This window comes from Theobroma cacao, chromosome 10 (assembly GCF_000208745.1).
Source record: "Theobroma cacao cultivar B97-61/B2 chromosome 10, Criollo_cocoa_genome_V2, whole genome shotgun sequence".
In the NCBI taxonomy this organism is placed as follows: domain Eukaryota; kingdom Viridiplantae; phylum Streptophyta; class Magnoliopsida; order Malvales; family Malvaceae; genus Theobroma; species Theobroma cacao.
Window position 1 is genome coordinate 20,617,540 of NC_030859.1, and position 12,083 is coordinate 20,629,622.

Here is a 12,083-nt window from a genome sequence, read left to right on the forward strand (position 1 = left end):
CTATTTTATCTTTAACTAATGGTTTTTTTTATTAATTCCAATATTGACTAATTTTTACTTTTTGGTCAATCACTAGATCAATTTTTTTGGTTTTCTTAAATGCGATGTATAAGAGCATTTTAATTTCTTTTATTATTCTTTGTTTAGTAAGCAATTAGCAACAAAGATTTTGTGTACAATATTTAGTAATGCAACTTTTTTCTTTCTTTTCTTTTGTTTTTTTTAATTTTCTATGTAATGTGCTTTTGAAAGTTTTATGGCTGCAGAACAGTAAAGTAATTTGTTTTGCAAGAGATATTGAAACAGTTTGAATAAGAAATTTAATTTAGAAATTTTAACAAAAGTAAAATAAAGATGAGGTTCATAAGTTCAGAAATATCATGTAAAATTCATTTTATCTTCTTTATATAAAAATGCCTTCACAGATATTTAATTTACTTTTTCTCTTGTACCATCTTTGGTATTCTAATCAATTTTATTGCCTTAACAAAAAAAAAACTATTTATTTAATTTTTAAAAGTAATTTTTTATCAATATTAAGTTGGTTCAATTTTTTTTCACGAATTCCTATTAAGATTAAAACAAAACTAATTCATATGAGAATTAAAATTATTATTACCTGGGCAGAATTCTTCTCAAAGTCTAACTCCAAACTTGAGAATTCATCAATTACTGCTGTGTAATCTTCAACCTGCTAAAACAAATTAAAACATTAGTCTCGCAATGAGGACTTAACTAACTATGTTATATCATCTCAAAATGGTTAAACTAATAAATTCCTTTATTAACAATATAAATGGACGGGTATATTTTTATATGTACTTGTATGGAGCATGAAAATAATTAATTTCACTATTGTTTGCTTCGAAAACTTGAAATCATATTCATAGATCTTGATTATTCGATTCTAAGGTTCCCAATTAAGTTTAGAGTTATGTTTGAGCAAAAAGTATTTGATGTTCGATTTAAAAAAGTTATAGATGTAAACTTACCTTAACAACCACGCATTCTATATGAGCAGCAAATAAACCGTTGCATTCTTCACAACAATATACATGATCATTTGGATATCTTTCTTCTTCACAAATATCACAATAATACTCTCCTAAATTATCTTCAAGAAATGAATCCTTCATAGTTAAATGATGAACATGGTGTTTGGAGTGAACAATACGAGGTATGGGTACACAATCCAAGTGAATATTAATGGCACATTCTAGGCAACGATAAAAGGCTCCTCCACAATCCTTCCAACATACACTACAAAAGGGAGACCTCCTATATGTTTCAAAGAGTAGCTGAGAATTTGTCCCAAAATAATAAAGATTGTGCACGTGGGACTCACATTTTAGAGGCCTCCTTAATGAATTAGAACATGAAGGATGGAGTTTGAGGCCACATTGTTCACAACTATATCCCCCACATATACGAAAGCTCATCCTCGAACGGCAAGCATAGCATTCATAAAGCTCCTTTGGTTTGAAAAAAGTCAACATGTGTTCCAAATGAAATGGGACTTGAATCTTTTGCGGTAACTCAAGACAAGATTTATGAGCTTCATAAAAGCAACTGCGGTTGGAGCAAAAATAGGCTAGACCAAAGATTGGCAAGCTGCAAATGCTACATATTGTTTTCTTTATAGGGTCAATACAATTGCCAAGGACAAGCTTATGTGGGTGAGTGAAATGGCGTAACTCGGCTACTTTCTCCATCTCTTTAAGTTGCGAAACAACAGTTTTGTGAGCTGTTAGAGTAGCGCATTTCACGTCAAGTGTGAAATCACACTCATTACAACTATAAAAAAAGCCAAAACATAGGTTTCTACACTCAGCACATATAATCTTGTAGATATAAGTATAGAGGCTAAGGCGATGGCTAGAATGAAAAGGGTGCTGTATCTCATATGGCAATGTAGCGCATTTTTCATGTAGGTAGTACTCTGGGCACGTTTCACAGATGTAACAAGGACCACTAATTAGCATACGACAAGCTTGGCAGTATTGATTTGTCTTTAACTTTTTAGGAACTTCATTGAATCTCATGGGATGTTTATGGATGATAGGTTGATTCTGCATTTACAAAGAAAGGTGAATAATCAAATAATGAATAAACTCATTTCTCTAGATAACCGTTACAATGTATATAAATTATAACATATCAATCTAATTTTGAATAAAAATTAATTTTTATACCTTTTGTAAACAAAAGGTTAGAAAGAAGGTTCGGCTTTGCAAATTAAGACAAATTTGCAGAGGTTTGAAGTGGTGGATGGTCTTGTCTAAATCTTTTTTGGGAGATAAGTCTAACAATCAAAAGATAGTAATAAATCTTTTGAGCCAATAACGAAGGGTCAAGGAAGAGCCGGAATCAATAAACGGTTGTTGATAACTAATTCTTTTTGCATAATAATTATTTAAAAATATATTTTTTTATTTTTATTGATTCAAATAATTCAATTAAAATGTGCTTATCATTTTAGATATAAACCTTTCTATAAAACTCTCCTTTTTTTTTCACCCTGATCTCTATAAAGCTCTCCTCCCGTTTCTCGATTTTCTAATGTTACTTGATGACTGAGTTTTCTTTTTCTTTGAAGCCCTGCTTTGCCCTATCAGCAGCATGGTGAACAGATTTGGACACAGGCAGATTTCTCACCTCGTATTTGATTGCGACGAAAACCGAGGAATAGAGACAACCTGAATATTTATAACATTAGTTTAATCTTTCTAATTATGAAAGCCAAATGAGGTATTATATGGATGGATTTTAAATTTTTTTTTAATCTTTTTATTTCGAAAAGTTTATTTGATCCTTTTAAGTCACTTTTTATTAGTTTTGAGATGTTTTACCTTCACAAGCATGGGCAAAGGCAGAAATGCAGAAGTTAGAGATTTATTTACTTCATTTACTTTTGTTTTATGTTCTCATGCTGTTTGATGTTTTGTCACCATGTTTTCGATTTGTTCTTTATAATTTATCATCGTCCTAAGATTGTTGTTATTATACCTTTTGTAATATAATTTTTTTTTAATTTTTGACCAAGACCCATATCTATAATTCATGGTTGATTGGATAATAATAACAAACTTACACTTAATTCTTCATATTTGTGCCAAAAATATAATTTTTGAATTTTTGACCAAGACCCATATATATAATTCATGGTTGATTGGATATTTTTGAGGAATTGGTCGTTTCTTCTATTGGAACTTTAAGGATGAAAAGGATGACAAAGTGTTCTCGGTATCTTATCCCTACACAACTCATGAAGCAAGAAGTTACATTCTACACAACCATAGCACACTTCTGATAGACGCATTCGGCACCAACTACAATTGTAGTCATCTGCTCTTATCTTCCTATATTTGAAGATTGTCAGTTTGTGAAGGTGGCTGTAATGTTGAATTTCCTTTTTCTTGCCGTCTTGAAGTCTCTGCCACTCCTCTTCAAGTAATAGATCATTAGTTGAAGAAGCACATGCTAAATCAAGATTAAAATTGCATTGATCGCACGAGTATCTGGAGAAAGCGGAAATATACCAACATTTATCACAAATGAAATCTTGCCGTTGGAGTTGTAGTCGAAGTTGGTGCTGCGAGTGGAGAGGGTGATCAATCTTAAGAGGCAGATGTTGCAGTTCACTCACGCATGATTCATGGAGCCAAAAATTGCAAAATCTACAAGAATAGGCTGTATTCAAGATTTCCTTTACACATGCAGTACAGTATTCTTTCAGAGCATTCTCCAGATTGCGAAAGCCCAAGGAATGGCCATGACAAGCAAGTTTGATCTTCATTTCAAAGAAGATAGAAAATGGATAAACAAAGAGATGGTTAGAAGGATAGAACAAAGATTATATTACAACAATTTACAACTGAGCTAAATAAACTATATGTAAAGGCAATCAAGATTAATAAGAGGGTTGAGATCCAAGGATGGAATCTCAACTCCCTTACGTACTTCTCATATTAAAGGAACAATCCCTTCCTTGATCAGTGATGGAAGCACAATATTATAAAGAATACGATAATCCCTTTCTTGATCAAATCAAGAATTTGAATTAAATCCCGTGACTTTCCATTGAAAAGGAAAATAGACCATGGATTTCGTGTTATATTCTTTTGGATACAATATTATAATCTAAAGTTAAGAAGCATTCTGAAATAATGCTTATTCCAAATTGGAAAATTAGATGAATCTTATTAATATTTATTGCAATAACATTTTTAAAGATAGTCATTCGATGCCATAGAATTCTTTTAATAAAATAGAAAATCATATTAATATTTATAATAAAAATTTAACATATCAATTTAAAAATATGATAAATACAAGTATCAGTTTTCATCCTTCTAAGGATTTTTCATTAAGTATACTTTTATATATATAATATCATAAATTAGAGTAAAGTTGCAATCCAAATAAAGGAAAAGAATAATGATTTCTTAGCAACTGGGGCTCTGCCTAGGATCTGTTTTCCTCTTTAATTAAAAGGATTGAGATCCAAGGATGGAATCTCAACTTCTTACTTCTCATACTATTATGTCAAGGAACAATTCCTTTCTTGAACGATGGAAACACACAAGGTATATTTTTGCTTTTCATTAAATTAATAAATTAGTGCTTGAGTTTGCTTTTTCTATATATAAAGAATGTTCTTTTTGAATGAAAGTATAGAAGCAATTCCAATTTTAATGCTAGAGAATGACTTCTTTTTGCCCAAAGAAGTTACTTTAAGTTTCCTTAAGCTGCTTCCTCAATGAATATTTTATTATTTCTTATTAAAAAATATATGTAAATTAATTAAAGAAAGGAAAAGAAGAGAGGATAAAGGAAAAGTATGTTATCAAGAAACACCATTGGTTTTCCCTAATAAAGCACAAAGCTATTTAATAATAATACTTCTTTAATGATTTTGCACATCTTTTAGAAATGTCTAGTTTAAGTTTGTTAACATCAAATATAAATTAGTCTTTAAACTCTAATAAAGTGGTAGATTTAGTTCCTTTATAATAATTTGTAAAAATTAAGCTTCTATACTTTTTAAAATTGATAATGTCAGTCCAATGTGTTAAATTCTTTTGTTATCCATGCTAATATGATATTTTCTTGTTAATATGATATTTAATTTGATGACATGACAATGATTGTATGACACTCCACAAATGATGCAATAATAATGTTGATATGACATGACCAAACATTGACATGAGTTTTATAAGTGCGGACACAAAATTATTCAAAATGAACTATGAGTTTTAAACAAGATTAGAAAAGAAAGAAATAAAAAATACAGATAAGTTTATAGGATTTAGAAAAAGAATAATGTGAGATAGAGAAGAATTAAATTTTTATAACTATAATTTAAAGCCGTGAAAATAATGTTATGAAATAGATAAAAAAAATTGTCATGTCAACATTAACACATCATTATATTTAATACCACGTCAATAAGAAAATGTTACATGAGCATAAATAACAAAAAATTTTAACATATTGGATTAACATTGTCAATTTTGAAAAGTACATGATTCAATTTTCACAAATTATTGTATGGAGATTAAATCTACCACTTTACTAGAATACAGAGACTAATTGTATAATTTAATCTATAAATAAACATATAAATATATGAAGCAACATTTTATGTTTAATGATGAGCACAGTTTTCTTTGGCCTTTTCCATTTTTTTGAAAGACAAAGAGAACAATATTTCATAAAAAAGTATAAGTCTTAATTAAATTATTTTAAGGTCAGAAAGATTAGCAAAGTCGTTAAAACAGTATTTACTTTCATATTCTCACAATAATTAAACAATTTTTTTTAAATAATGTTTTTGTTACGACTCAATTAATTAATCAACTTAAAGATAAGGTTTATACGGTGATTATGCCTATAAACCACTCAGTAGAAACAAGCCTTTTTGTATGTTAAAAGAGAAAATAGGGGACGGCCATTTTGGTGAACACCACCAAGTTGAGGGAGCCTTTGATTAAATTAAGATTTTAAATTATTTTGTGTTACATTCTTTTGGGTATAAAATACAAAGTGATTTCCTATTTTCTTAAACAAATATTACAATCTAAAGTTAAGTGAATGCTCCTTAATTATTCTATTGATCAAAGCAAGCATCCCACAACCAACAGCAGCACAAGGCATAGAGATTGCACATACAGTTGAGGGCCAAATGTGAATAATTTGGTGTTGAATTAGTTACAAAATCAATTATCAATCAATTATAGGCCAAATGTGAATAATTTGGTTCATTAGTTAGTGCATGATCCTGTCTAAAGAGCAAGATTCGAAACCTCTTTCTCCTAATTATTTAACTAAAAATAAAATTATAAAAACTTGATTGAATGAAATAAAAAAAAATTATTTGAATAATTCAGTGACTTTTTTAAGTGTTACACCAATGAAATAATAAGTCGAATCCTGAAATGAGCCTTTAAAAAAAATTTATTGGTAATTTTGAAGAAAAGGTAGAAGAGAATTGTTTAATACTACAATGTATATATATAATAGTTTGGAAAAACAAGTTTAGGAAATATGGTTGTTCATTTTGGAAGAAAAGTTAGAAGAAGTTATACATATTGCACAAAATTGGTTTGAAAGCCTGGGTTGAGTTGATGTAGACACATAAATTCAGCAGTAATTATAAAAGACTAGACTTAACCACCCTTTCAGAAATTTTCTTGTACTGGATTCTTCATAAGGGGAATTCCTTCCTTGCACTTTCAATTGTTCCGTTTAGATATGTCAGCAGCGGAAATGTTTCAACTAAAGTCTAAAACTAGCCACTAGGCTAGGAAAAGCATAAAACAAAGGGGCTGATGTAAACATGAACAAAGCAGAAAGACCTTGTAAAGTGGGCTGGTGTAAAGCCCACTACACCCTTTACTCTTAACATATTCGTGTTCTGTTTATCTTGCATCACTTAAATGTTTTTTTTTTTTTAAATTCTTGAGTCACTTAAATTGAGTCCATGTAACACTTCCAAAAAAAGTATGAAAGCAATGAGCTAGAGAATTAAATTAACCACCAAAACGATAAGCCAAGTGCAAAATAACAGATAAAACAGAAAGAAAAAAGTTTGAGTTTGTGGAGAAACCTGTTGGTCTTGGTGCATGACAGTTTTTATCCATTTTCAAGAAGCAATTGCAGCTCTGGCTATGAGTTGATGTATATTGCTCCTTCATTGCTGAGTTTGCACTATCGTTCTTATACCAGCAAGGAGCTGCTAGCTACTCTGGCTAGCTTAATTTCCTAGAGTGTAAATGCGTTAGGGAATCATATTCGAAATAACTTTTCTGTCAGATTAGAAGACTCCATGTTCCTGCAGCCAGATGCCAAATTTGTATATTGCTATAAAATTGATATTAAGGGAGAATAACTTTAAAGATTTATTGCTTTTGGGTTAATCGATGGCAAAAGGGGAAGATGGAGGAAACAAAAGCAAATGATATGACACAGACAACACTAGAGAGCTCTAGATAGCTTACTGATGATGATGACCAACGACAATGTAGTTTGAGGAGCTGATGACAATTAGTTGGAAAAGTAAAACTGAATGCTAGTCCATGAATGGTAAAGAATGATGCATTAATCTCTGAGGTGACAACTTGATGGGATGACAAATTAGTCTACTCATTTAAGCTTTACTTAATCCATAAAGTGAGCTCATGTTTTCCTCCTCACAAGAGCTGAAATATCAAGGCAAGCAACTGAAATTATAGTAAAATTTAAAAGATGGGCCTCTTTTCCCCCATACTTCCTTTGGTTGACAGATAATGCAGTACCTTGTGGTGATACAAATCAGAACAATTTGTTTTGTGTCTCTAACCTGTTTACTCATGCAGATTGTTTCATCATATTTAATCATACCTACCCCTTTCCCCTTTAAATCTGAAATTAGTCTTTGCATATCCCAAAATGAACAAAAAGTCTAGCACAATACAGATGTTTTTAACTTATAATACAAAGAAACTCAGTTTCTTGACAAATAAATCATATTCAACACTTCAACCTCAGTCCAATTTCACCTCTAATGAACTGAAATCTGAGGTGTCAGCCATTGGCCTCTAGAACAGTACAAATCTGTTAGCTCTATATGGTATTTGTCATCATTCTCTAGCTCAGTTTAATTATCAAGAAACCAAAGAAAACAGAAACAAGATAACAAACAAGCAGAAACTTCTTCAAATCTAACCAAAACCATATAGAGCCTGGATGATTCATATTACATTAGCCTGACATTAAGGAGGCTGATAGAACAAGGTGTAAACCCACCTTTGGGATCTAATTCCCTATATTAAAAGAGCATAATCTCAACTGAAATCCATCTCTAGCATTGTAATTCCAAACGGTTAAAAGATCTTTAACAGAAAACAAGAAGCATACAGATCAAATAGATATCACTTTCCAAATAAAATACAGGACCAAGCTATTCAGACCTCTATTCTAGCAGCAAAATTCATAAAGAATCAGGCCAAGATTCATTAACAAGTTGTGTACTGTAAGTAAACATATTTCGTATCAGAGATACAAACTGATTGCAGCTCATATTATAAAAGATAATTAACCATAATATTACTTTAACAAAATCATGAGAGCCTAATAGGCTACTAGCAATTAGAGGCTAAATGAGTGTAATTGGGTAGGAAGAACCTTACAGCCAATTATTGACAACAGCTTTTATATATTCTTACCTTTTTTTTCTCCAAAGAATAGTATCATTTTGCACTTCTCCATTGGAAGTAAACTTTTCACTGAGAAATAAACATGTACTAATCGATCTAGACAAATTTAGTGACTAAACAAGAATTTACAAACTTAAATTGCATTAATTTTACCTATGGCCTTCTCTGTTGTAGTTCTTGATGCAGAAGTTGTTCCTGATGTTGATTATGTTTGACAAGGAGTTGAGCATATACCAGTTCATTCCAAGTATCCGGAACACCAGGGAGGCACCAGTGGCTACAATCCTGGATTCTTGTTGGCGAACTTCTCTCCTCCTCCGTTAAGTTCTGCTTCCTGTATATTGATGGATGTGCGTCCTTCCGGAAACCAGTCATTCTCGAAACATTAAGATACAATACTGGTTTAGTCATACCCTTTATCACTGACTCAAAAATTCGCATTTTTGATGTATATTTCTTCAAGAACTTCTCATTTGCAATAGGTTCTGTTTCACCATCACATTGACCACCAGAATTCCATCTTCCACCCCTATGAACAAGCAAAATGAATTAAAAGGTACTCTGTTTCCCTATCTTAGGGGTTTAACTTGACATATATTTTGCGTTCAATTTACCTGAAGTGAGATGCAGAAAAGCCCCTGAAGAAAACAAGGGTCTTCGTAGGATCTATATTGGCATCTATCCATCTTGCCCATGTAGTCAAAGCTTTTCGAAATGCCTCTTTAACATTTAATCGGTCATAGATAGTGCTACCCTCTTGATAGTAACCCTTCCTGCAAATTCTTAAACTGTTAGGAGCTTCTCCACTTGAAATTATTTTATCAAAAATATGAGCAAATATGTGGCATCAATGTTACCCTTTGGAAGTTTTTTCATGAGTCCACCAATGTCCTGTGTTGAAGATGAGAACATCTGCATTTTTGTACTTATAAGATGATTTATCCACCATATCAAGTCGGAGTGTTTCCCTCTTTGATCCATTTTTCTCAAGCGATTGCCATTCTTGTACTAGAAATGGCGATAGGAAGTATTCGACAGAGCAATTATAATCCTGTTCATCCATCCATCCATCCAAAATTAGTAACAAATTAAATACAAGAAAAAGAGTTCTCTTTCTCTTTGAGCAGGAAAGAAAACCGTCTGATTGCATGTAGCATACATCAAAAGAGAAGGATAAAGGACAAACATACATTGAATAAAACCCTCTGTTCGTAATTCATTCCTACCAGAGGCTTGAAAAACATTGCTTTTCTCCTCAACTGAATTTTGGAGGACACAAACCAGAGATTCCCACATACACCATTTTTGTCAAAGTGCAAAATAATTATTAAACAACAGAGATGAACATTTTAGATGTAATCTCATACATCTGACGGCTACTTAATTATTCTACAGATCGAAGCAAGCATCCCACAGCCAGCAGCAGCGCAAAGCAAAGAGACTGCATTTCAAGGCAAAATTTGGAAATTAATGGTGAAAAATAGACAGAAAAAATGAATGATTTGTAATTTAAAGGCCGTAGAATCAAAGATAGACTGCAATTCAAGGCATATTTATTTATAGAAGCATTCTAGTTGGCGAATTCTTGATATTCCAGGTTGGCTGCTTCTTTCCTTGTAAATCTTATCTTGGAATCTGATTCTGCATGAAGCCATGCCATTTTTACTGTCCATGAAACCAAAATGGAGTATCACTTCAAAGACGTTATGCCCTTCTTGCATCCCAATATGGGTTGGTGGCACAAGATAGACTTCATCTCTTGTATGCTTTGTTACACCGTTACGATTATACTTATCTATTTTTTTTAATTTGTAGATTCAACTTTTCATGAAATTTAAATTATAATATGGAAAAAATGAATGCACGCGTTCATCTACATCTATTTAATATATAAAATCATTGATCCAGTCGATAATATTATAAATTTAAGATAACAACTCAAGCGAGGATAAAATAATATAATATAAATATTAATTCTATAAAAAATAAAGACATACCATTATTTATTTATTCTTTTTGTACATAAATATTTATTCGTATCATATTTAAATTTATTTTATCATTTAAATTTTCCATTCATTAATCTCCATCTCTCTCATCTATTATTATATATTCAGGTACGATTTGTCTAAGAGAAATGAAAGGAATAATTAATCAAGTCGATAGCAAACCAAGAATATTCCATTCTGTTGGGGATTTTTAGTTATTGCTTTTTTCCCATTGTTTTGAACAAACATTTCATGAATGTGGATATGATATCAGTATCATATCATGCACGCAGTTTCAATATCATCAATTAATGGCGGAAATAAGGTAGAAATTCCACCTGTTTCATCACAATTTTGACAGCAAAAGCTTGTATTCGGAGAATCTGGTAGCAGATTCAATGTGCTCACAGATGCCAACTTTTTCCTTTTCTATTTTTTTTAGTTGTAGTTTTTATGCGTTCCCTGTTTCTCATTTGAATGAATTGTCAAGATGAATCAAGTTTGAGATTGACAACTATCAGAACAGAAGAGAAAGATAAAAAGAAGCAAAGGTTGTAATGTTTGACTTGTATGTCTAATCTCAGAAGCAGGGCCATTTAAATATAAATCAATGGTTGCTGCCATGGAAGAGAAATCTATGGCAGTCGACATTCATTTAATTGAAACCTTAAAAGGCAGTATTAGGATCTTACTCGACCTGAGCACATACAAGAGGGAAAGGTAGGAGAAAGAAATTTGATTGAAGGGAAAACAACTATTACTCTAAAGGTTTAGCTAATCTTTGCGCCCTATAAACAATATAGAATTTATCCTTTTATTTATTTTGAGTACAACATATGTTTTTATCCCAAAATAAGGAAATTACTTCCATCTCCCCAACTGAATTCTAGGTATTAGTTTTTATCCCATCAACTCTAGAAATAAGAAAGACAATATCATTCATTTCTTATTATATTAGGATGGATTTCTACGTGCAAAGTGCCTACTATATGATAAGCATGTCATTCCTACATATCATGTAATAAATCTTTTATCTTTGCAAGTGAGTGAGAGTATTGAACTAGTGATATAAGAAATTCCACATTGATTAAGTTAGAGGTATCTTGAGCACATAACATGATTAAAACCTTTTCAGTTATTATCTATTGATTTACGTTTGGATGTTCATTCTTAAATTCAATATTTCTCACATAAATTATGTCTCTTAATTTTCTTTTCTCAACACGAGCCTCTCACTTATTTATCGTGTTAGCTCCTCGAGCTTATGATTTTTGAAGATCTCTTACATGTTATTCCTCCAAATTGGAGGCAGTTGAATCTTCCTCTTTTGTCTTGAACCGGTGACTTACTGTAACTGAAATGCATACTCTTCTACATTCTCTTTCGAGGATTTTAT

At 31.4% G+C, this 12,083-nt stretch overlaps 3 protein-coding genes across 4 annotated transcripts in view; all 3 read right to left on the bottom strand.

Annotated features, from left to right (window-relative positions):
* Positions 1-12,083, bottom strand: part of LOC18587378 (protein trichome birefringence) — a 37,865-nt gene that overhangs the window by 11,956 nt on the left and 13,826 nt on the right. Inside the window, exon 7 of one of the 2 annotated variants that reach the window (XM_018129143.1) lies at positions 6,144-6,164. The exons of the other annotated variant lie outside the window; for it this stretch is intronic. The gene's annotated coding sequence lies outside the window, so the exon portion shown is untranslated. Of the gene's footprint in view, positions 1-6,143; positions 6,165-12,083 lie in introns of those variants that run through there. 2 annotated transcript variants of the gene reach the window in all.
* Positions 3,212-7,671, bottom strand: LOC108663671. Its single transcript, XM_018128920.1, has 2 exons — positions 7,112-7,671; positions 3,212-3,790 (listed from the first exon to the last, which is right to left on the bottom strand). The coding sequence occupies exons 1-2, from the start codon at positions 7,127-7,129 to the stop codon at positions 3,212-3,214; spliced, it is 597 nt and encodes a 198-aa protein (XP_017984409.1). The 5' UTR covers positions 7,130-7,671.
* On the bottom strand, positions 8,853-9,762 carry LOC108663672 (protein trichome birefringence-like). The gene is made up of 3 exons (XM_018128921.1): positions 9,557-9,762; positions 9,314-9,472; positions 8,853-9,228 (listed from the first exon to the last, which is right to left on the bottom strand). Exons 1-3 carry the CDS (start codon positions 9,760-9,762, stop codon positions 8,853-8,855), a joined length of 741 nt encoding a protein of 246 aa, XP_017984410.1.

Bases quoted from the DNA above. Each gene is read 5' to 3' on its own strand.
- LOC108663672 (XM_018128921.1), bottom strand. From the start codon at position 9,762: ATGGATGAACAGGATTATAATTGCTCTGTCGAATACTTCCTATCGCCA. The intron at 9,473-9,556 runs GTAACATTGATG...AAGAATTTGCAG, and splicing joins CATGAAAAAACTTCCAAAGG to GAAGGGTTACTATCAAGAGG. The intron at 9,229-9,313 runs GTAAATTGAACG...GCTTGTTCATAG, and splicing joins TTTTCTGCATCTCACTTCAG to GGGTGGAAGATGGAATTCTG.